Source organism: Aythya ferina, assembly GCF_964211825.1.
Source record: "Aythya ferina genome assembly, chromosome: 2".
NCBI classification, from domain to species: domain Eukaryota; kingdom Metazoa; phylum Chordata; class Aves; order Anseriformes; family Anatidae; genus Aythya; species Aythya ferina.
This window is the reverse complement of record NC_140297.1, coordinates 157249958-157275545: the sequence shown is the minus strand read 5'-3', so window position 1 is coordinate 157275545 and position 25588 is coordinate 157249958. Positions and strand designations below refer to the sequence as shown.

The following is a 25588-nucleotide window of genomic DNA, read 5'->3' as shown; positions in this document are numbered from 1 at the left end:
TAGGTCCTTTAAGTTGATGATACTATGCATAGATATTAAAACAAGAGCTCTTTTAGTTCATCATTACTAAAAAAATACATTGCTTTGGTTTGCAGTCAAATTTTCTATAGTTTGTGTGCATAAGCTTGAGGTAACACAGTATTTTTCCTAGTGACTTTGAGCTAGGGTAGCTTGTTTTAAAGGAGGCAGAACTTAATGGAAGAGGGTTAAACATGGCCCAAGTTTGAGCAGAAAAATAAATTCTTAATAGAAAACTATTTAATTCTTAGTAGTTACACCAGTGAGAGCCATTAGGACTTTGTCCAAGGGAGTTGTCCTCATGCAGCTCCCCAGCCTGCAGTCATCTGGAGTTTTACGAGGCTGTTTTACGATCACAGGAGAGGCTGAGGCAGTTTTACAGGAGAGGCTGAGGCACTTTTACAGGAGAGACTGAGGCACTTTTACAGGAGCTGAGGCCATTTTACCATTACAGGAGAGGAGCCTTGCAGGTCGGAGCGTGGAGGGTGACGTTGCGTGACGTTGTGTTGGTCTCAGTCAGCCACAGAGAAGATTTTTATACCCGCTGCAACTTCCAAATCAAGGTTTTTATGGAAACAGCATGCCGGCTCCTTCAGTGCAGAGATCCCACGAGTAACCTCACCGAGGTTTTCCCAGGATTTTGGGATCTTTTATCTGTTGGGACAGGGCGGACGGGTCTTAAAATGGACATGGGGTTGCTTTAGTGCATTTGTATTGATTGCTAGAAAAGAGAGCAATAAAGCACAGCTCAGAAGCTCCTAAAAGCTTCTTGAATTTTCAGGCACTGCAGCAACAGAGGGTTACGAAAGCAGAGCTGGCAGCTGGCAGGTACGGGAAGTCCCTCAGGGCTCAGGCAATGGGGAATATTTGGGAGAAGTCTTGTTGGCCTGCTCTTAAATCCCCTGAGGGCAGGACGGCGGAGGAGGGCTTTTGTCTGCCCCAGTGCTGCCAGTTCCAAGTTCTTACAGCTCTGTTGGACGAACACAATTCAACTATTTGTTGTAGAGGTAAAGTCACACTGTGCAGATGGGCTGTTTGTTTCCCCTTTATCTTGTACCCTGGCTAGGAATTTGGACACTTAACATTGTTGTTAGACTTCAAGCCCTGTTTTAGCCTCTAGCAAACTGTGTTATCTGCAGTCTCAAGATTTTGAACCTTGATAACGGCCGGCGCTGAATTCCTGTTAGCCGAACCCTGGCTGTGGGTTGAGATTTGGGGAGAACTGATGCAAGGGACAGGGTGTCCCCTCCTGCCCCTGTCCGCCCATTTCTGCTGCTCTTGCTCTGTGAAGAGCTAATTCGAGATGCTGTGCTATAAAACTAAAAAGGGCTACCCTAAAAGCTGAGCTGTAGCCTTCTGTAGCCTTCTGCCGTGCAGTGGAGCAAGCTAAGGTTCAGCAATTCGACCACAGTACTGCTTAAAACACTTTTAAGTCACCTTGTCTGCCCCTTTCCCAGCTCAGTTTTACTACCAGAAAGGCGTTCATCCTGCTGTGCCCAAAAGATCAAGTTTATTTTTAAAAACTCAGCTCCAGATTTTGAAAATTGCTTCCCCACTGTCTGCTTGCTGCAAGGGGGAGGTTTATGTATATAATTCCCAGGGAAGCTGTGGCTGGAGGTGTTCAAGGCCAGGCTGGATGGGGCTTTGGGCAACCTGGGCTGGTGGGAGGTGTCCCTGTCATGTCAGAGGGTTGGAATTAGATGATTTTTAAGGCCCTTTCCAACCCAAACCACTCTGATTCTACAGAAATCTCAATGTGCTTGTCCAAGCCCTGTCAGCTTGGAGCAGAGCCCCACAGGTCTTTGCTCTTTCCATCCATCAGGCTGGGATGGTTCTTGAGGCTGCATCAGGCGGGGAAGGATGGATTATTTTCTCTTTTACCCTCTCGTTTTGTATTGATTTCTCAGACACCATCTGCTCATGGTTGATTAATTTGCAGCAGTAGCCAAGAGGCAATCTTTTTCTTCTTTGGGATGCAGACTCATACGGTAGTCCTTTTGCCACCAGACTTGGAAATCACTCCGAAATTAGTGGGTAACAAAACTAGCCCCTAGTCTTCAACTGGAGAGGCTGTGTCAGTGTGCAGCTTCTTCGTGCAGAGCCTTCAGTTTGATGACTTGGTTTTTGGGTTTCCTGGTGCTGATCTTTGAGCTGTTGTAAACTCAAGAGACCTTTGGAATGAGACCTCCTGTTAAAACTGGAAGGCCGTATTTGGTTTTAAAGGCTTTTGGTGGAGGGCTGGGTTAAGACACTGAGAAACTGAAGGAAGAAGTGATGCCAAAGATGCCACTTGTGTTAACTGTATCATGGAAATTAGACACACTTGCTCGCCGGGGCTTGCTGTTTCTCCGGTAATATTTCTTTTACATTCGTATTTGCATAACTATTTTAGTAGGGGACTCCAAAAGAGCAATTAAATGTCCCTTAAAAAAGAGTTTTGTTGGATTTGCAGTAAATATTTTGTCTGACTCAGCGTAAGATTCAGGCATAACTAAAATTAATTTGCTTTCTGTTTTCCTTTCCTAGAATATGACCGATACCTAGCATCTAGCAAAACCATGGCGGCAGCTTACCTCGATCCAAACTTGAATCATACACCAAGTTCAAGTGCAAAGACACACCTCAGTACTGGGATGGAGCGTTCCCCAGGGTCCATGGAGCGAGTTTTAAAGGTTTTTCACTACTTCGAAACTAACAGCGAGCCGACAACGTGGGCCAGCAATATCCGGCATGGAGATGCTACTGATGTCCGAGTAAGTCTGGCTTTAGCGTTCTCATGTCATCTTCAGGTTAAATGTTAACTTCATGGCCAAAAGGCAAAAGTCCAGAAACAGACACACGCAAGTTTCACAGTTTATTTTCAAATAATCTTTACCAGTTGTATGCTGTGAGTGATTTCAGAGAAGGCTTTAAATGGTACCAGTTTTCCTTAAAAAAAAAAAAAAAATCTGTTGAACGGTTGTGTATTACCTTAAAGAAATATAAGAACTCTTCCCATTTTTGCAGAACAGAAACTTGAAATTTAGAGAACTGGTTACCAGTCTAGGTACCACTCCTGATTTATGTCAACTGACTTTTATCGCTTTTTACTCCCTAAATCCTCTGTGACGATTGGAGGAAATGTAAGAGAAAAGCGTCATTATATGACTATCTTAATTTTCTTTTTTTTTTTTTTTTTTTTTTTAAGTTCAGTGTTTTTACATGTTTACTGTGTTCAAATGTAAGATATGTATGTATTTTTTGTTTTCTTTTGTCTTTTTTATTTTTTCATCCCTGTTTGGGAAGTCTTTCCTCCCAGTGTGGGGAAACTGAGCTGAAGTTTTTGCATCAGAGCCCTTTGTCCCAGCAGTACATCCTTTTGTCCTCCCCTCCTCACCCTGGCAATCACCTGCTGCTTGTATTTGTACAGTGTAGTCCTTCAGTTAACTTACACAAAATACAAGGCTGGGATTGTTTGAAGGATAGCTTTAAGTATCTGTAATCTTTGAGATAGGTGGAAATGCACATATGCATGAAAATAGTGTTTGTTCAGAAGAGGGAAGTTAAGCAGCACTGTGTGGAAGGTGCAGGTCAATAATCCTATGCAGAGACTTTTATTCACCATTTTTTACACTTGCTCATATAATTGGGGTCTTGTGGAACTGAAACAAAGCTCACTTTAACAGGTCAAATGTTTTTATGATACCAATTTTCCTTAAAAAAATAAATAAATCTGATAAATCATGAAAAAGTTCATGGTTTGCTTGGTTTTAGTTATTGTCCATGAACAGTCTTGCCTGCTGGTCCGTGGTGTATTGTTGTTTTTTTGTTTTTTTTTTTTTTGTAATATTCTTGCTGTAGAAGCAGGTTTCCACCTGCTCATTCCTCACATCCATCACTTGTGTCCTCTGTACAGTACTTCATATCCCACTTCAGAGACACAATTCCAATCTGCTGAAGCGAAAGGGACTGCCAGAGCTCAGGAGATACGTTGTCTCCTACTGACCATGCAAATTTCTTTTGTGTAAGAGAAGACTTAGGAAAAAAGACAAAATTTGAATGCTCGCTCTTCCTTTCTTACTACTTTCTAGCATCACTGTGTATGAAAAGACCTAAGAGCATGCCTCAGTGGACTAAGTCTTCTGACAGGGATTGCAGACCTGTGAAATTCAAGGATTTTCGCTGGTGATCATCAAAGAATCTGCCTAATGGCAATTGAATAAGCTCCCATCTGTGTTTAGGGATAGCCTGGTGACCGCACAAATTAGACATACAGCAGTGGGAATCATTGTCATCGGGAACATACACTTATTTTACATTAAATAGGGTTTTTTGGGTGCCATTTGAAACGTCTTTACACCCTGACGTAGGTAGATTAGTTTGAATAGAAATCCAATATGATTGATTAATTTCATAAAGTGTATTAATGGGTGAAGGGAGGAAAACTGTCTCCGTTTTTTAACCTTATTTGCAAGTCTCTACCATAAATCTCAGGGTTCTTTATATAGTACTTGAAATGCAGGTTATCTTTCCAAGGGAGAATGTAGGAACTTGCAAAACAAAAGCAGAGATTACATCTCTGGTTTCTTCGACTCAGAAATACCTGTGGTTATGGGCTTTGGGGCTCCAAAACTTACACTCACTAAGAAACTCAGTGCCGAGTTCAATTTGCAGAGCAACATATCCTCGTTTAGAGCACAAACATATCATATTATTTTTAAAAAACTGGTTTAAAAGAACAGACAAGTACCAGTAACCTGAGGCTTGCCTTAATTTTTACTTTCCATACATACACATTTCTTTGGATGTTTGTTTCTAAAAAATAACATTATTTTTGTGTTCTCCTTTCCTAAGACAGAAGAATGTACTTTGGGCAGGTGAAGGGATTGCTCTTACTCTTTTAACAAATACGATGGCTTTTTTATTTTGTCAGACTGGGACAGTAACAGTGGAAAAGTGCAGGTACTCTGTAGTAATGACCTAGCACTGATGTGTTACCACGTCCTGACACTTACTTTAGAAACAGTAAACCATTGTTGGAGTACAGGCCTACATTCCATTGAAGTGACTGCTGTCCAGCCAAGCCCAATAATTTAAGATGAAAATAGTCTTTAAGGTTAGTTTTTTTCCTTCTCTTATGGAGATCGACTGCAAGAGAGCTTCTGTTTCTTCTGAATTACGAACTGGGAAGAAGACTGGTGCTGGCTTCGGTATTTGGCTTGTTTGTGATGAACTCTTGAAAGTGTTCAGTGGTGAATATCTTTGAGGTAGCTCTGCAGTTAAAAGAGGAGGGGGAAAAAAGGTGGGGTTTTTTGTTTGTTTTTTAAGACTTCTCCCTGGTTAGCGTGGCTACTGGGATGATAGCCGAGGAACCTTCCCAGTATTCAAAGGAAGTTAAACTTGGGCTGAAATCTCCAGAAAAAAAGTATTTCTGCTGGTAAAGCGGAGGTCTTTGTGGAGTGTTCTAACACCAAGGGAAAGTAAGTGTTGAAGTTTCTTTCCTGATTTCTAACATCTATTTCCAATCAAGTCAAATTTGCCTTTGTCAATGGAAAGGATGTGCTTGGTGGTTAAAAAAGTGAGGAAAACCCTCTTTTCATTTTTCAAGAGCAGAGTGGAAGCAGTGCTTTAGTTGTATACATTATACGCAAATCCTCGGTCATGAAATCCTGGCCGTGAACCTCTGTTTTTTCTGGATGGGTTTAGTCCCTCCAAGACAGCTGTTTGCTCTGAACGATGAGTCTGTATTCTCCAATGGATTGAAGGGCAGCTTTTCAATTCTTGGAAATGCTTCCTTGGATTTCAAAGAACTGGCGTGCTCTCTTTATTCCTTTTTTTTTTCCCTTGGTTTTACACTCCAGACATGCTTCATTTCCAAAACAAAAAGTGCTTTTTTCTGAACGTGCAACCATTGCTCTCCCACTGCCAATGTCTGTATTTGCAGTGCAGGGAAAGGAAGGTTGTTTATCTTGCCTATTTGTGTTAGGATGTGTTGTCTACGAGGATATTGCCAACAATGGATTTGCAGGGCACGCTCTGTCCTGTTCACAGCCTCGGGTGGCCCTGTGAGTGGGTGGCTGTTGCCGAAACGGAATTTCAGTGGTCCCAACGTGCCCTGAATGCAAGCAGTGCCACCACAGCTTGATCAGCAGTCACAAGTAAATCACCTTTCTCCTTCCAGGTGTGGCTGAAGAAAAGTTGGAACTACCCTACTGAATGGAGAAATGAAGGCGTTGTTGCCATTTAGCAGTTTGGGGGGTGGAAGAGGGGATTTTTGTTAAACGAACCATTGAAAAGGGTGCGTGAGTGGGTCTAGATACAAAGCTTTTTGGTCAACTGCAGTTCGTTCCCACCCCAAAGGTGTCTAGTTCACATCCATTATATCTTTTCAACTTCTAGCCCTCAAAGGTTCCTTCAGGAATCCTTGACAAATGGGCTAAAGTTGTGCCAGGGGAGGTTTAGGTTGGATATTAGGAAGAACTTCTTTACTGAAAGGGCTGTGAGGCATTGGAATGGGCTGCCCAGGGAAGTGGTGGAGTCACCATCCCTGGAGGTCTTTAAAAGATGTTTAGATGTAGAGCTTAGGGATATGGTTTAGTGGAGGACTGGTTAGTGTTAGGTCAGAGGTTGGACTTGATGATCTTGGAGGGCTCTTCCAACCTAGACGATTCTGTGATTCTGTGAATAGTAGTTGTGAGAGGTGAAAGTGGCATTATTTGCATAGAAATAACAACCAGAAATCTCAAACCAGGTTATTGCCGGACTTGCATCACACCTGAATTGTCACACAGGTTTGTTTCCTTCCAAGCAAGCTCAGTCCGTTCACTTTGACATCGCTTTTAGTGGCGTTTCTAACCCAGATCAGCCCTGCAGTCCTGTTAGCTGCATCATCCTGCAGACGGACCCAGCTGAGAGGGCTGTAGGATGAAAGGAAATGCCTGTTGGTGCTGGCACTGCTCGGGTCTGCAGTGACTGCACCACCAGGGAACAGGCTGTTAGAGCTTTTTGTGAGCATCCCTCATCATCCACTGCAGCATTCCTGGACTCCAACCACACATCAAGAAGGATATTACCTATCTGGAGGGGATTAGAGGCCTATCAGTCAAGCTTCAGTCTGTGAGACTTGCTTCTAGCCAGGATTGCACCCTTTTGCCTTCCTCTCTGTCCTTCAAGCCTTTTTCCCCATTTTGTAACCCACCTTATTTTGACTTGATTTATGGACAAAAGACAGCGGATCCTGTGGCTAGTCTGGAGCAGAGCTGATCTGAGTGATACTGATCCCGACGGGCTACCAGTGTGCCACTGCCAGGTAGCCAGAAACGTGGCTTCCCAGCTGCTGGATGGGCCAAATATATTCCACCTAAACCAAAGAGGTACCTTGAAGAGCTCTAGGGGATTTGGCACGCTGCAAGGCTGTTCTAATCTATTTTATCTACTGCTATTTGTAAAGGAGATTGCTGATGTGTTACACAGTAGGTTTTATCTAGTAGGTTTCTCTTTTCTAATAGGTTCTCATGGTCATGTGGTATGGGGCTAGCAGGTTGGCCACAGAAAAAGCCCTTTCATCTTCAGGGCAAAGAGCCTGTGAACACCAGCAGGACTGAAAACCGTGCCAGATGAGGATTTTTTGATTGGTAGAAGTCTGCTGCATGCAGCAAGGGCTACACATCTGAATCTAATTGCCATATATACACAGTAATACATGTGCTTAGAGCCACAGGAACCTTCTGACGTAGTAGAATTGGACTGGAGCAAGCACACTACTTCCTAACATCAATTACATCTGTGTAGAAGTAAACAAAATCCATCCTGGTGTCACAAAGGAGATGGAAAATAAGTAGCATTTACTGTTTTATCTTCCTCTTCTCCACTGTATCCCTACCTGCATTGCACCAGATGAGAAGACATAGTTGAATTTTTAATTACTATGAACTTTGCTTCTGAGAGCTTGAAAAAAGTTATCAAGAACACAACTACAGACCTGCAAATGGAAGCAGCATAAAAAATGAAGGTATACAAGTTATAATCAAACTAATTGTAACAGACAAAACCACCTTTGGTCTTCAGAGTGCCTGCTTTACTTGTGGATGCTCTGGATATCCTAGGATGAAAGGTACCAGCTGTGCATTTACCCGCACGTGCCCAGAGGTCCTCCATTACTTGGCACTTGGAATGAGTGATCCGTGTTTTGTGGGACGTGTTTGTGGGATCGGTGCAGCGAAGAGAGAGGAAAAAAACAACAGTGTTTAAAAACAGAGGTGAGGGGTTTGCTGTTCAAATATTGGGCAAGCATCATCAGAGGGGGTGATGCTCGGTCAAAACTTGGTTTGCGAAGGCGTTCTGGAGTTTTCTTTTATGGAAATTTTAAAATTAACTTGCACCAGAGCTTTGTCATTTCCTTTTGTTCAGCTCTTCGTTTAAGCTCCCCATATAAATCTCTCACCAGAAATGATAATACGCGATATATAAATAGCATTTGACATATTTTGAGAGCCTCACAAACATTGACACTGTGTCCCTGTGTAGGAGGTGCCGCTTAAAGACTTTTTCTAGTGCAGGAGACTTTCTCCTTCCTGCTAAATAGGGAAATTAGGTTTGTAGTCGCCCTGGGAGAAGAGCATTATTCCAACTTCAATTTATTCATAGTAGCACATCAGCTTGGTTAATTTACAAGCAAGCAATTCATTTTCACTCGTTTGCAGGAGCAGAAGATGATATTGATGCATGCTGCAAGAGCCGAGGTTATCATCCTGCGCCGTGAGCCTTCCTCTGGCCTCTCTTGATTTTTTCAACAGCTTCCTAACTAGCCCGTATTGTCAGTTCAATTTCTGGACACTTTTTCCTCCTAACAGAGGACAAATATTAATCTGTTTTGCGAGTTAATTGTGTTGAATACATGGGTTGTTTGGATGAAGGAATAAATCTTAGTGCTGCCCGGTTTGCTAGCTGTAGAAAAAGCTTTTTTTGCCTCTCCTCTGGGCTAAAGGGAGGGAAGAGGTGACCTATCACCTGTTACTGATAGGAAATTCCTCCAAGGGCTTCCCATTCTCTTCTGCTCAGCTGTACCAGCCTATTTTTTGTTTGGGATGTAAATGTCAGCTCCGCAAACCTAATTAAAGGCGATGTGATTGCAGTAAACAGCACTCAGCTTGCGTTCGGTCGTGTGACTTCATTACGGTTGGCCTATGTTTAGGTGAGAGTGACAAGGGACAAGTGAACATTTCTATCAGGAGTTTATGCCCGTGCAGGTGCCCTGCTTACACCCAGATAAAATCCTCTTTTGATGTAGGTGTCTGCTTGGGGTGCAGCTCTCCCACCGGTATTTCTATCAGGGATGGCTTTGGGGCAGTGAGTTTGTTTTCAAGGATGAAACTTTGATGTTGCTTACCTGTGTGTATTTTCACTCAAGAACACACCTGAGGAGCTTCCTGAGCTAAAAAGCTGCTTGCAGTCGAGCCTGCAGAGACTTCAGATTTCTTTGGCAGCGCTTCCACTTCAAAGACTGTTGGGACGTAGCCCAGCTGGGTGTTCAGTCCCCATTGTGTGGTGCTCAAGCAGTTAAATTATTTGTCTGGGAACTGCTGATTGAGCATTCTGGTCCAGGCCTGTGAAGAACACCAGGCGTACTTCTGGCGAGGCAGAGGAGCCGTCACCCGTCCCGCAGCGATGGCAGTGGCTTTGTTTGGCACCTCAGCCTGGCCCAGGGAGGTTGCCCACGACCCGAGGAGGCTCCACGCGGCGTTTGAAACTCTACACGGTTCAAATTCACCTTTCCTGATACGTTAATAAAGAAGTGAAGAAGCAAATAGGTGTTTTATTTGAGAGGTTTCCCCTGCCGACTGGCCGTAGGCACTTTGAGCAGCTTGACCGCCACGGTGCCTTACTTCTGCTTCTTGATTCCTGCTGTGGTGGAATGAGCTCTCTGGGATTTCCTAAACCAAAAAGAGGAAGAAACCTACGTGTTTGTTACACATAAAGCATCACTTCTTCCTTTCTGGGTATACATAGTAGTTCTTCGATTATATTTTCAAACACTTGACCCCTTTCCATCAATACTGAGATCTCCGTAGCGTTTGGTAGTCAACTTTTTCTTGAGATGCAGCGTGGTCTCTTGCTATTTATTTTCTCAGTGTGGTACTAACTGCTTGACCAGAGAGGTTATTGTGCTCTGCTGAAATAAATAATACTAAAAATCCATATGTGTTTTTATGTTGATTCTGTGATAGGTTTGGAATTGTCCAACCTTTATGATTCTGTGATAGCGTAAAAGGGAGAGAGGCTTGAAAATCTCGCTTGCTTTTGGCAGAAATGAAGATATCTGGCTTCTTCTGTCCTTCTGAAATCTCAACCTGAAAATTAGAGGCTCTTAAATGTCCAGCCTGATTCTTTCCTGAGATGCTCATGGTTTCAGCTGCCTTACTCGTCAGTGTTCTTGGTTGTTCATGGTCATAGAAAAATGATTTATTTTTTTTTCCTTCTGAAGCCATTTCTTATCACAGCAGGCCTGGCTGTCTGTTAAGAACAAGCACACCCATTTTCACTACGGACTGACAGCATCCAGAGACGTGGGAAGGGTTGGCTTTCCAGAACCAAAGGCTGCGTGCTACGTCCTCTACTCACTCAGCATTCAGTAAGCGAGGAGAATGAATGAATCTCTTCTGGCTGCGTGCGCATGGAAGAGCTGGCGGTGTGCCCTTCAGGGGAAAGCACGCCTGCCAAAATACCAGGCTTCCCTGACTAAGCAGAGACAGCCCTCTGGGTGAAGAAGAGGTTAAATTACAAGTTCCTCTCTTTGTGGCTTCTGAGAGTGCTGGGTTGTTGTGTGTTTCCCTGGATACTGGCAACTCTGCTGCAGTATTTGCTCCCTTACACAAAGAGCCATAAATAGAGGCAAGAAACAAACTTAACCGTTTTGTACCCTGCGGTCAATGCCTTTAATTCAGCTCTGAACCTGCCCGCTGTCTGGGTAAGAGACCTTTTCAGGCGGTTGGTGAAGAGTGGAGGAAGTTAACAGCCTTACGGAGAGACCGGAGAAGGAATTGGAAGAGTCTCACTGAGGGCTGATGAATGACACGAGGCTTGGCGCAGGAAATCCTCGGGATAAAAATAGGCAGAGGCTGGCAGAGTGCTTCGGGCAGTGCCTGTGTGCTTGTCTGGTGTTGCTTCTTCCCCGGGCATCCAGCCCTGGCCGCTGTGGTTCTTCCTTCAGTGGTTTTACCAGCCTGTAGGGAGCTCGTTTTCGTTTGTGTTGGACGTTTGTCCCAGCAGGTTGGCTCCTGGGCTCAGCTCTCGCTGCTTTGTTGGCGTGGTGCTGCCAGCAGGTAGCGGCTGCTCCCAGAGCTTGACTTGTCCAGCATGTTCTGAGGCATCCTTCCTATATGATAAAGTCCTCCGCAAGCATCTCGCACACTTTGCTGTTTGTGTCCATCTTCCTGCAAGCATCAGCCTCGCAATTTACTTGGCAGTGAGGATTTGGCACCTCCTGGCCAGGAGCACAAGGGTTTGGAGGCACCGCTGGTACCGAGGAGGAGGAGAAGGATGGAGACAGGGTGCTGGGCTCACGGCACTGCTTCTAACTCAGTCTAAACTTACTCAACACACTTTGTCTTTCCTTCTTGTAGGCTTTAAACAGTTTTATTTTGCATTTCACTGTGCACTCTGTTCCTGTAGCAAGATCTTTCCAAGGTTGCAGTTTGATAAGATGCGCCAGCACGCTCACCAAAAGCATGGTTCCACTCCTACACGTAGCAACTTCCCCCTCTATTCAGATATAATGCTTCTTTGATATTTTTTGCTGTTTTCTGCATGCTTAATTTGCAGAATCGAGGTCTTAAAACGATTTATTTGGGATATAAACTCATGAATTTGGGGAAACAGTGTCATGGTGTAGCAAACTTTTGCCTGAGCAGCTCCAACAGCTCGCACCTGGCTCCTGCAAAACTTCCTGTTGCCTACGTGTTTTCTGAAATCCTGTGCAAGACTCAGCAGCTCGTGGCTGTACCTGTGTATTTGTGCATGCATGCATGCCCACACGAGCGTTTTCAGAAGGATGCATCGAGCTCATTACAGGGTCAGCAGCAGAGGACGATGATTTCCTGAAAGCAGCGCCTGGGAGCGGCGATAGCCCGTGCTCCTGCTGAGCTGGGAACTCAGCCCTGGCAGGGCTCTGCAGCCTGCCAGGGACACGTTTTACCTTCCAGCAGGCTGTGAGGCTGCAGCTCTGGTCTCCTGCTGACTTTCTAATCTGGCTAAGAGCAGGACAGCCCGGCACACGGCGCTTGAGAGGTTGCTAATCCATTCTCTGTTAACACATCTCGATTTTAGTTACCGCATCTTAAACTTTTCATTTGGGAAGGAAAGAGGCAAGCTGTAGGGTGCTTTTTGCATGGATCCTCTCCCTGGCAGGAGATCCTCAAATTCGGAAGGTTACCTCGGTGGTTTTTTTTGAGGGTCTTCTTCAGTAATTGTCAATTCCCTCATTTTGTATGGGATCTGTGCTGAAGCTCAGGAACAAATCAGCTGGGGGGCAATGAAATGAAGGGGCTGTGACCTGCTTAAATCCTGGCTGCTCAGGCACTAAGCAGCGTGAAAATCTAACGTAATTTTCCAGATGTAGACAGATTTTTTAAAGGCTGATGATGTTTTTTCTTGGACAAATAAATTTCACTTTCATCCACAAATCTGCTTCTTATAGTTTGGTTTTTGTTATTTTATTTTACATAGAAGGAATAGTGGCTTAATTCTGATAAGATGCATAGAAACCTTTTTATGCAGTGATTTCTGAAGCTGTGCCAGTAAAGCATCAGCAACTGTAAATGCTTTATCTTAAACAGGAGCTTAAGATGTTTATTATTTTTAATAAAGATGCTATCTGATTTATTGCTTAATATTTCGTATAGTGTATGACCTGGTTACATTTTAAAGCCTTACTGTAGGATTTTTTTTAAATATGTATTTATTTTACACTCTTTACAAGCTGTAACATGTGTGTTTCTCTGTTTTAGGGCATAATTCAGAAGATTGTGGACAGTCAAAAAGTGAAAAACGTGGCCTGCTATGGGTTGCGGCTCAGCCATCTGCAGTCTGAGGAGGTTCACTGGCTACACCTGGACATGGGGGTGTCCAACGTGAGGGAGAAATTCGAACAAGCCCACCCTCCAGAAGAATGGAAGTAAGGCCATAAACTTTTTTGACAATTTTTTTGACATTAGTGTCAAAATCAAGTCCTGTGAGTGTTTGCCTAGTCATAAAAGTCAGCTCTATCATGTGCTTTATTAAGGAAGATCCTCTTTTGGGGGAGCAGGGTAAAATGGTTTTCACATTGAAGAGCTCTAAGTGGTAAAAAAAAAAATGTTTGTTGTTGTTGGAAGGGGTTTCCTGCAAACGGAGAACAGATAGGTCTAACCTGGGATTTAGAGGAGTATAAAGTAGGGGCAGAAATCTCAGACATTTGTCCTGAAAGTCTGCAAAACCTGTGATACATCCAGTGAGCCCCATCTCACGTCTTGTTATCCTTAAAGTTTTAGTACAAGAATCTTAGTGTATCTGTGGTGTAAGCATACCTCTAAAACAGAAAAGGAGAGATCTTGATACATAAATTAAAAAAAAAAAAATAAAAAATATTGTGGTTTACTAGGTTGTTGCAGGGGTTTTGTGCATGTTTTTCACTGTGTTTTATGTTCATAACCACAATTTGTGCAAAAGTTGCTGTTATTTCGAAGGCTGCAATTATTATCTTCTGCAGAATTTTCGTAAATAGTCTTAATTTCTTGTAAATTGAGTTAGCTTCATATACCAGCAGAAGTCACAGTTCATATGTTCTCTTTAGTGTCCTGACTTCCACACAGCAAACAAATCAGAAATATTTAAACCTTGGGTGTCAGAAATGTAGCATGTTCTCTTTTATGCATGTTACATTTTATTTTCTGGGATGTTACATTTATTTTCTGGGATGTGCATCAATATTTTTCCTTCTTTACCACACAATAAATTTTTCATTGATAATACTGTGAAATCACAGCTTGGGAAGTAAGGGATTCCTGAATCCCTTCCCTGAGAGTCACGCTGCCTGTAAGATGTGAATTATTTATGCTGTTTGAAATTTCTTAAATAGTGTACAAGTGCCAGTTCCATTTTTATTACGTGGTGCAACTCACGTGGTACGCATTGCAGAGCAGAGTTAATCAGTTTTAAAAGCCAAGGTAAATGATTGTTTTGAAGTTTGTGGAAAGGAATTGGATAAAATACTCATGAAAGAGCTGTGATAAGACGTAAATTATTCAATGCCTTTCCAGGGAGTCATTTTATGTTTTATCGAATACATGCAGCTGACATACCTTTGAAACCTGTGGAGATTTGCTGTGCATAATCAAAACGTTGCTGTCATATTTGTAATACCATAAAACAGAGTGTTTAAGATCATATGACAGTACTTGTAAAAATATTTAGATTAGTTAAGGGAGAGGAGTCTTGGGATGGGTCTTAAATGAAAAGCTTCCTATAGTATTAATAACCCAATAACTGCCTCTCATGTGATTTATTTTTTTTAATTATCTAAATCTAAAGGGCTGTACATTCAGTGCTCCGAAATAAGATCTCAAACATTCTCCTGGACTGATCCAGATGCTAGAAGTTGTACCGTTCGTCAGTAGGACGTAGGCAAAAGTTTCCAGAGTAAAATCCATCTCCCGTGTAGGCATCTCTTGTCTCGTCCTGCACTATTTATAGTCCTGTAGAGGATGGGTTAGTGATGGGGAACAGCAGGGCTGTGGCCCTGCCTCGGATGACACAGCTGTAGCTAGAGCTTAGGAAGAGTAAATAATAGTGGACAGCAGGGCAATGAGGTCGCCCAAAATGCTGTCATTTCAAATTCTCTTCCCTCTCCCTATGGCAAGCAGCTGAGCTGCAGGAGCACACACGATTTAGCTTTGCCAGACTGCCAGGGGGTAACCTCAATTACGTGGCAAAAGACGAGCATGAAATCACTGCTTACTGCAAGTCTTTTTTTTCCCCACCCTCATGTTTGCCTTTACGTACTCCTTTGACCTCCTCATTGCGAAAAAAAAACGTTTGTATTTTGGATGGGATAGCAAATGTTGAACTATCTTGTGGTTAAAAAAATAATGAGTAGAGACCTGATACTTCAGTTTTCCCTACAAAGATGGGCACTAAAATTCACATTGAAGCTGTGTATTAACTGCACCTTCGCTTTGGGAATATTCATGCTAGCTAACCATATCAGACAAAATATTCTCTATCCCTTTTGTTTTAATCTCTGGAAATGAAGATAGCTCCTCCTAGCATCAGAAAATTCCAAATGTATCTCAGTCCTGGTGCCGAAAAGTTTTCAGCGTTATAATTATTGGAACTGCGTGCTTATTTGTTTGTGATAACTTTTCGGGAAATAAATATTCTGGAGTCTGCTTTATGTCAGTTTGGGCAATACTGCCTTATCTTGGAGATGTCCAAGGTTTAGCACTACAGAAGCATTTGTAAAATCTGAGGATGATTTCATGCAGTTGCTGTAGAATAACTGGGGTCGTCCAGATGCAGCCTGAGAGTTTTGTTCGTTATTGAATTCCACCAACACTGCTGCTGGTAGGTTTATCTTGCCCTAGCATAAATTGTTAATTCTTCATTAAGCATTTGGTTGTGTGAAGCTCTGTGCAGCTGTGTGTGCAAGACGGTCCCAGATGACAAGAGGAATACAAACAAAATCCCAGTGCTCTTTTATGGGAAGGTAAGAAAGACCGGAGTGCCTTTGATTTATTTGCTTCAGGTTTCCTCTCCGTGTTTATGCCAGCAAGGCAGAGCTGGGCACTGCATTAAACTCAGTTTTTTAATGAAGAAACTCCTCTTCACTTGTAGGATTATTTTAATGATTGGATGTTTCAAAGGGCACGAGGGTAAAAGATGAAAGAAGCTTCCTCCCTTAACTGTCATTTTTATCCTTGTACAGCGGGGTAAAATAGGATTACCAGGATGCAGGACTCTTAAATCACAGCATCAGCCCTGGTCATTTTTGATCAGACTCGGCAATCACAGCAGCTAAAGCACTGTTTCATTTCTTGGCCTTCTTTTTTTGTCCCAAAAAAGGGGGAAAATCAAAAAAGGTTCGTGTAACAAATGAGATCTCTTGGAACAGGTTGTTCCTCCTGGGGTAGGGCTCTTCCAGCTCTATAGGGGTGTGGGTAAAAGTGTTCCTCGTAACAGGACATCGCTCATGCTTCAGGTTTAATAGATAAATACCCCGAAGGAAGCCCCAGAACGTAGCAATCCTGTGCTGTAAGTTTGGATAGCTTCCCCACAAGTCTTCTGGTAGTGTTTTTAGTGAACTTAAGGGAGGTGAACATTAGCTGGCTGACTGGCTCAGCGAGCAGGTCAGTGCTGTGAGAAGGGACCTGGCATCCTCTTCAGCTGGCTGCGTTTCAGAGGGTAAATTTACAGGATATTGAAAATCGAGCCCATCCTTGAGCTGGCCTTTGGAAATCAGGTTCTTCGTTCCCATAAGTGTAGTCAGAGATTGGTTTATAAATAGGTAATGAAGGTCACTACTGCTGGCCCAGCCCAGCTTTTTGACTTTGCTCGATTTGCTCATGAGGTCCTGTTGCAAAAAGCAATACGTTTTATGGCTCCTCAGTGGAGCAGGCACTGCTCCACTGCAGATAGGAAATGCTGCTTTTCCTGGATTTTCTTACCTCTTTACAAGGGTGACTGAATCTTTGAGGTTTGAGATAAGTTCCATATCCATCTCTTCAGGCCTGAATGATGTCTTATTTCTGTTTGCAGGATTGAAAAATAGGAGAAGAGGTGCAGGGTGAGCAATGGTGTTTAGCCAGTGTTTGTTCTTTGTACTTTGGAAGACCAAATAAAGGGGTCTTTTCATTCATGTGGTGTGAAATATTGATCCCATCTTTAGAACCTGTCATTAATCTGTACCTGTCCCTGGTACAAAAAAGACAGGGATCTCCTGGAGAGAGTCCAGTGGAGGGCCACAAAGATGATACGGGGCCTGGAACATCTTCCCTGTGAGGAAAGGCTGAGAGACCTGGGCCTGTTCAGCCTTGAGAAGAGAAGACTGAGAGGGGATCTCATCTATGTTTATAAATATCTTAAATGTGGGAGTCAGAGGGATTTGGCCAACCTCTTTTCAGTGGTTTGTGGGGACAGGACAAGGGGCCGTGGCCACAAAATGGAGCCCAGGCAGTTCCACACCAACATGCGAAAGAACTTCTTCACGGTGAGGGTGACGGAGCACTGGGCCAGGCTGCCCAGGGAGGATTCTTCCTCCTCACATGTGGCCCTGCTCCAGTCAGAGGTTTGTACCCAAGACAAGTGGCCTCTGTTTGGATGATACTGAATTTTCTTTAGCTGATTTTGCTCTTTTTTCTTTGGTTTGGTTTGATGTTTCAATTCTTTTATGCCATGCGAATGCCCTCAAGTTGCACATCAGCCTCCGCTACGTATTTGCAAGTCCCTAGTACAAAATAATCCTAACAGTAATACAATAGGTAGTGGATTTTGTGTTAGCATCCAGCGATCTGCTCAAATTCAGCTCCAGTTCAGCTGTCAGACTGTTTTAAGAGTGAAAGGAATGGGCATAACGAAGCTGCTTTTAATTAACCGGGAAGCAATGTGGATAACCCTGCTGCATTCAGGTCTCAGGTCACCCCGCTTTCCTTTTTTCAGAGGCTGGATCTTCACTTTTGAATACTCTTTTTTTTTTTGCTCAGAAACAGCAAAAGCAAGCACCAAGAATAGGAGAAAGTGCACCTGAGAAATGAGGAGGAACAGTAAGGATGGCTTTCAGAGCACAGTGGTGTTGATATTAAAATGTAGCAGGACAACTGAGACGTAATGGGTTACAGAACAAAGAAAAAAGTGTAAATGGGTCTTTTTTTATATAGATTTGTTCTATTTCAATCTCTGCAGTGGTATTCAGTGATGAAATGGAGGGGATAGAGGGTGATGAATTTGAGGTGGTGATAGGGAGCGCTCTGCTTTTCTGCTTCTGGGTCGTGTGTGCCTGCCTCCTTCTCTCCTTGGCACTTATACACTAATAGGTACAATTTGCCTTATAGTTAAAATTCCAGTGAATAACCAGGTATCTCTATGTATCATGAAATGGACAAACTCTCAAAAAATGACTCATTAAATGTGACTTTGGGTCTTTTTCTCGCTTCTGCCTGGTGGTGTCCTCCATCTCTTGTATATCCTACAGCCTGAAGATGGTTTAAGAATGTAGTTTTCTGTGCACAGAACGACTTGCTGTCCTGTAGAAAACCCTTAATTCTAAATATTCCTCGTTTGTGTACAATGTCTGCGTGTGTTTCCAGTTTCTAAATATTTTCCTTAGTTTGACTTCTAACTAGACAACGTATTTCCAGTGATTTCAAAGCAAAGAAGAACCCTGCAGCTTCTCTTTGAAGTCTGTTGTGTAGGACTCCTCGTAGCCCCATATAAACCCTGCTCATGGGCGTCCCAATTACTTGCCTAAAAGAAAGTAGAGGGATGCTTGCCCTAGAGGGATGAGTACATTTATTATCAGGGTTGCATGGCAGGAATGCAGTATGTGTCAAACATCATTAGCTCTTGCCACAGGACAAATAATAATGCTAAATTTAGGATTTAGAAATAGAAGTAGAGGCTTTGAGAAGGGGTAGAAATTTGGTGTATCATGAATCAAGGGGAAATCTGAATGTCACCCATTATGCACTGTTAGCTTGTACATGACTGCCACGTTGAAAACCACTTCATTCAGCTTTTGCTGCTGCTTAGTGATGAAATAGGAAGCAGGAAACCTTTTTACAGGTAAATCCCTTCTAAACCTGTGGCGCAATTCAAAAGTGGACATTGCAGTACTGGATCCAAGAAGGAGCTGAGCTATTTTCCCTCAGCACACCCTTGTTTTGTCTGGAGGATTTGGGATCTGTGCGTGGAGAATCACGCTGCTGATAACCAGAGATAAATTCTCTGGCAGTGGTTGTGCCAGTGTTTATGGCTGGTGACCTGCTGTCATCACCTCTCTGGGTTCACCCTTCCCATGGATGTGGTCCTGATCACATATCCACTGAGTCCTTGTGTTTCAGTTCCCTCCTGAAGCTTTGGGAAGGCAGGGCACCAGGATTTTAGGTTAGCTTCCATACAAAGGTCCCATGGAAGGGTTTTTAGGAAATGTTGGGTACTTTCTGCCCTTGTTTTAGTTTTCTGAGTGGTCAAAAGAGTCAATTTCCCCATAGTTTATGATTTTATCTTTGTTTTGCACTACCTTTGAAGGCTGTCTTTAATTGTGAGGAACTCTTGATGATTTCTCATCTCAACTCTTTCTTGCTTTTTCAGGTATGAACTACGAATTCGGTATTTGCCAAAAGGATTTCTAAACCAGTTCACCGAGGACAAACCAACTTTAAATTTTTTCTATCAGCAGGTACGTTCAGTTCTGCTACTTTCTATTTTGCTGGCATCAGTTTGGGAAATTCTTGCATTGCTTACGTGGGTAATGTATTGTTGCAGAAACATAAATTGGTAAAAATCTAATCATATATAAATCAAAAGGAACCAACAATGGCATCTTTGAAGAGATGAGCATTTTCTTGTAACTCTGCTGTTGTCACTGATTTGCTACATGTTAGGTTGGTCTTTTTGAGTTTCTGGGTGGTGTAATGTCTGCCTTCATGCACTGAAATACTGCTAGTGCTTAACAATTTCTGTTATTAATGGTGGCTTTTTTGTAAACCAGATACATTTGTATGTTACACTTCTAACCAGTAGTTTCTACTACTATATGGAATCTTAGTTTTAATCTAAATCATTTAAGAGGTGTCAGTTTATGAGACTTCTTACGAGACGTTATGTCATAATAGAGACAGAATAAGGTAGGACTGAGAGGCAGGAGAACAGGGCATCTGCCAGGTTCAGAAATATCCCAATCTTAGGTCAGTTGCTTGGGGCATGCCATAATTCTCGAGCAACATCACCTAAAATTAGGATATAACTGGAGCTGGGGCAAACCATGGGACTGCCCTGCCCTTGTGAATAGGCAGCGTCCTCTTACATTTACAGATGAGGATCTAGGAGACAGTAATTCTGATTAAGTTTTCTCTTTAAGATCCTAGAAAGATGAAAATATAATCAGCCCCTCTGTCCAGTCCTTCATCTTAAGTCAGTATAGGGAATTACTACTAATTGGCATTAATTTCTTAAACATCTGTTACACTTTATTGTACACACATATGTTACTGCCTTAGGTAAATGACCTGTAATTTTTTTTAATGTGTAACAAAATTGATGTGTGCTGGAGTTGACACCTGAGAAGGCAATAATCCTACTGCAGTGCTTATCTGGACGTAGCATTCCAGTTCAACCAATCTGTGACATATGCTTGGACTTTTTTGTATTGCCGGGGGTTCTGGCAGAAGCAACAAAATCGTGTTCCTTTTTACTTTAGCAGCAAGTGACTTTCTTCTTACTGGCTTTAAACATATGAAGGTTTTGTTTTCCATAATGCAAAAGTGGGTGATGAGCTCCAGAATCGTTCCCTGAGCTCCATCATTCGTCTGCTCAGCAGGTGGGAAGAGTTCAGGAGAACTCCCCCAGGTTGCTCCCCTTTTATTGTAGTGTGACAAAACTCACCTGGCTGTCACAGCCCAAATCTGGGTAAAAACACACAGTTATGTTTGGTTTTGTGATTATTATTTTTTTTTTAATCCCATAATTCAGCCCTAGGCAGGGCAGCAGCTATGTCTTTTCAATCCCTTGTGGTGTACTTATTCTTTTTTCTTGGTATATAGAGATTTGTTATGTTTGCAAACAGTGGCACTGCAAGCCTGCAGCTTCTCATGCGTGCCTCACAGGACCGTTTCTTTCAAGCAAGGAGTTGAAAGTGCCAGAGGGATACTTGTAAACAAAGATGCTTTTACTAAATTTGGAGAAATCATTATAAACAGGTACAAATGTCTGAGAATAGCAGGAAGGCTTATGAAGCTGTGCAGGAACTGATGTGCAAAGAAGACAGACAGCTGCATGTATCTGATGATACCCTGAATCTCAGTTCTGCCAATTACCAAATGAAAATCAGAGGTTCTTGTCTCCTTACTCTGCATACCACGCTTTTTTTTTTTCTCCTCCCCTTTCTTCATCATGTTATCAGGAGACATTTCTGAATCCAGTTCTTCAAAAGTCACTGTTCTTCCTTCTGGGGTCCTGCAAGGTATTTGGGTCTCTATTGTCATGCAAATCAAGTGTGTAACTTTCAGACCTATCAAACTCTGTCCCTGGCTCTGTTTCGCTCCATAATTCTCACTTGGCTTCTTGCTAAATCAGAACAATGACTTCTATCTGGTAAGGTAACCCCACTGACTTAGGAAAAGAAAGCAGGAAAAGGTTTTGAGCAATAACGCTGCAGCATAAAACAGATCTAAAACAGGGAGGGACGTGGAAGGAATTTTTCACTTTGTCTCTAATTGTCATTCCCACAACATTTTAGTATTCTTTTCTGCTAGCCACAGCTCACCCTTCACAATCAGACATTGTGTCATCAGACACAGCATGTTGTGTATGGGCAAGAACAAAGCACATCTAAATTATATGTGCGTGCACGGATATCAGGAGGGTTCAGCACAGAAATTACTACATTAAAGGTAATGATTGTAGGGCCCAGTTAGAGAATTAAGAAAAAATAAAAGCCAAAGTAGTAGTTTTAAGATTCAAATGGATGTAAAAGTTGAACAAGGTCTTACCTTGTGTGTTTTAAATGAGGAAAAAAAAAGATTTGGGGGACCAGATGCTGCCCGTGACTAAATCTTTGTTTTCAAGACGTGGCTGAGGACCTGTTGCTGGCTTGATAACATCTAAACACATGTTGTCTGGCTGATTAAAAATGTACAACATCAAATTAAAAAGGTCATGGAGAAGGAAAATAAAGCTGGTGGCTTCTGTCACCTATGAAAAGTCCATGGATTTTAGAAGTCATGCAATTATTTTTGTGAGTTTTAATTGCAGAGCAGCGGTATCATTGCAAACCTGAAAGTTTGGGCAAGACCAAGTCCTCAAGTGATCCCCCGTCTTTCACAAAAGCCCAGAACATTAGTAAAGATGACAAAATATTACCTTAATTGCTGTCAACAGACACAATTTATTCATACAGTTGAACCAAACCAGGCTGTCGAACTGCAAACTGGCTCGCATTTGCCACCCCACGTGCATGACTTCTCCCATTCATTCGATGCGTGCCTGTATAAATTGATGCAAGCATTTAAGTTTTTCAGCTTGTTCTTAATACGTGAAATCTTTTTTTGTTTCTTGTGTTTGACTACATTGAGGATGCTGTGACCTTTTTTCGTATCACATATTCTTTATTGCCAGGAGTTGAAACCAAGACGCTGCAAGCGGAGCCGTTCGCAGTCAGTGGCAGTCACTCTGCCAGCTGCAGTGGGCGTAATCGGTCCTAATTGGGAGTATAAAAGCAGGGCACTTAATGAGACCTTTCACAAGAGTGCCCCTGTTCTGCAAGCTGTATAGCAAAGGATTCAGATCAATACTTTGGGGGGGAGGAAATGCTGTGACTTGTTTGTAATGTCAGAGTTAGTCAGACTTACATCAATAGCGTGTGGTTTGTCCAAGTGTCTGGGTTTCAGGCTGAGTCTGGGGATGGTGAAGAGTGATGCCCAGGCCAGATTTGTGCTTGAATTTTCTGTTTTTTCACTGTTTTTCCTGGTCTGTTCAAAAGGCAGCAAAGGTAGTGGAGGACAGGTCTACAGAGGTGTTTTCTTGAAGTAGAAGCACGTTTAGCTGGTGATATTGCATTGACTGTGTTGTTCCCTTGCACCCAACTGCTTGCAATTTCAGCCAAATCAGGCAAGTTTCATCCCACCCAGTGGTGTTTGAACTGAGAGATTAAGTTGTCAAAAATCAGGAGGTGCCATTTTTAAGGTTGACCACGCAGTCTGCAGATGCTGTACTGGCTTTATGTGCCCGTCTTCAGTTGTGTCCTGTCGTGTTGGATACCCAAATCCAAAACAAGGTCAAGTCCAAACCCACCCCGAACCCCTTAAACAGCAAGTACACAGGATTGCTGAGGAAAACTACTGCAAATGAATTCTTAACACTAAGTATTTTTTTCTATTAACTGATACTGTAAATCTCAAAAGGATAAATTCAACTATTTTTTATGATTTTTTAATATACCGATTTTAAAGAAGACTTCAGATGAAACAGTGTATGAAAAGAGAATTAAAAACTGGATTGAAACGAGTCAGGAAAATTACACTTCACGCTTTTCTTGTTCTTTTTGGAGCATTTCAATTTCCTTTTTAAAAATGAAGTGTTGGTTGGGAATCATTGCAAGTGTCTTCCTCTCCCTGTGGTCCAGGGATAACGCTGCTGGGAGGTGGTACAGGCTTAATAGCTGAGCAAGGACCGAAAGCTGTGTCTCACATCAAGCTAGAATACAGATTTTTAAAACATTCATATAATTAAAATCAGACGTAAGCTACTTGAACCGCCTGCCTTTGATTGTGGGACAAGAGCCTGCCCACGGTTATCCTTGAATAACATGTTAGGCCCCCGTAATTGGAGCTGGTTTATCCCTTGATGAAAAGGGAATAAGCATCTGGATGAGAGTGGGGGGTAACCAGCTCTTGGGCATCAGCTGTCCCATTGTTGCTGTCCCTGTGCTTCCAACAGATTTGTAACTTTTGGGGGCTTTTAGATCCCAAAGAATAGGAAAAAGTCATTTTTATAAACGTACAAATTTTCTCTATGCTGTCTTTTATAGTTCATGGCGTGGAGCTGCCCTGGAGGTGTCCGTTTATCGGAGAAAGGAGACCATAGGACTTGTTTTGGGTTTGCTTTTTAAAATGAGGCAAACTTTATGTAATGCACAAGAGGAGGAATTGCAAGCAGAAGGAGGGTGAGCTCAAAGTTAGGGCAGCTACATGATGCTCTGGAAAGACAGAGCTGAATTTGCTTCACTTGGCAATTACAGTGCAGATTTGTTTTCATAACAAATGAAAAAAAAAATGGAAAAGAAGCGCTGGTAGTTTTCTGATTTAAAAAAGCATAAATCTGTATTATAAAGAAAAATGAGATGGTTTCTTGTGGGCAATGGGATTTTTTGGTCCTGTTGCTGTAGCATTTGTGAAGTTACCAGTTTAAATGCATTTCCTTAAATGAAATTTCCTTAAATGAAAATTCTCTCTTTATTCGAGAGAAATATATGCAAATAAAATGCCATTTTTATAATCTGTCCCCCAACATTTTGGGGGAAACGAAAGAGATTTTTAAGTCGGGACAATTGCTATAATAACGACTAAAGTTTTATAAGGGTTTGGTGCATGAGATATAATTTGAATTGCAGGCTGGGAATTAGACTCTTTAACCTAATTAGATACCAGCATCTCTTATACTGTAATAAAAATAGGGGAGACCTAAAGCAAATGACTTTGATAGTAAAAGTGTTGTAGAGAATCAAGGACATGGGAGGAAAAAGCTTGCATTGTTCCTTATATTAGCATTCTGTTGGAAATAAAATAAAATCCTTCAAGAAGAGTTAATGGTTGACACACAAAACTGTGCCCTAAGGCGAACTGTAATAAATGTAAGAATTGCAGCTGCTTAGAAAGTGGAAAGATAAATCTAAGTGAACATCACCTGTCTGCTCTTTACAGCTTGTAAAAGTAATTATGAGCGAGGTACCCTTTACAGGGGTCTGTTTCTTGAAATTGCTGAAATTCACAATTCCTCATAAAGTACTCATTTTTTCCCTATAACGGCTGATTTACGGTCTTGTAACTGCGCCGATGTTCTTGCAGGTCCTGCTGTTTGTTCGGGTGCGTCGCTGCTTCTGCATCTTCCAAATGTTCCGTGTCAAACGTCTGCTTTCTGTTAGCAGGGCCGTGTGCCAGGAATGTGAAACATGCTTGTGTTCCTAAATCCTTCTTCACTAGTCGAGCGCAGCCTGAAGGAAAAGGACGTCTTTGATTTTAAACTTCCACCTGTCAACAGAAGTGGAGAAAATAGTGCTTGTGGTGGGCTTGCTTTCGGTCGTATGTGAGTGGCTGTTAACTTGAAAATAGCACAGATTTTCACATATTGGTGCGTGTGTGCATCTTTCCCAGTGTCCTGAACAAAATGGCATTGTGATGAGCGGGTTATGGGGTATATAACATCCCTCAGACAACCGAAATGTAAATCACATTGATCCTTGGACTCGTTTGATCTGGAAAAGCAAAGTCGTGTGTCAGAGGGGAGGAGTATGAAATGAGCTGTTAGCAAGGCGTGCTTAGTAGGTTGAGTGCTCTATGGCTCCCAAGTGTATAGTCCTACTTTATCGAAGATCTCCGAGCAGCAGTGGATATTGCGGTGACATCTGGAGATCAGCCCTCTCTGACAGAAGGGATCATTTTTAGCCATTCTGTCCCAAACAATGCCTCGTCAGAAGTTGCTTTTTTTTTTTCTCTTTTCTCCCTACCTCTAATGCCCTTATTATTAACATAGGAGCTTCCAAAATTAGTTAGAGATGTCAAAGATCACCTCTAGATAATGTAGAGACTGTGACCTTGGAAGATGAAGAGGAGGAGCAGCTGAGGGCAGA

The 25588-nt window shown here is 42.4% G+C and overlaps 1 protein-coding gene across 9 annotated transcripts in view; it reads left to right on the top strand.

Annotated features, from left to right (window-relative positions):
- The window catches only part of PTK2 (protein tyrosine kinase 2), a 191343-nt gene that overhangs the window by 79219 nt on the left and 86536 nt on the right, over window positions 1-25588 (top strand). For all 9 annotated transcript variants that reach the window (XM_084510085.1, XM_084510080.1, XM_084510084.1 and 6 more), the window contains 3 exons: window positions 2545-2771; window positions 13002-13168; window positions 19336-19423. In XM_084510085.1, the coding sequence (XP_084366211.1) occupies window positions 2577-2771; window positions 13002-13168; window positions 19336-19423 (450 nt within the window). In that variant the 5' untranslated portion in view covers window positions 2545-2576. The remainder of the gene's footprint in view (window positions 1-2544; window positions 2772-13001; window positions 13169-19335; window positions 19424-25588) is intronic.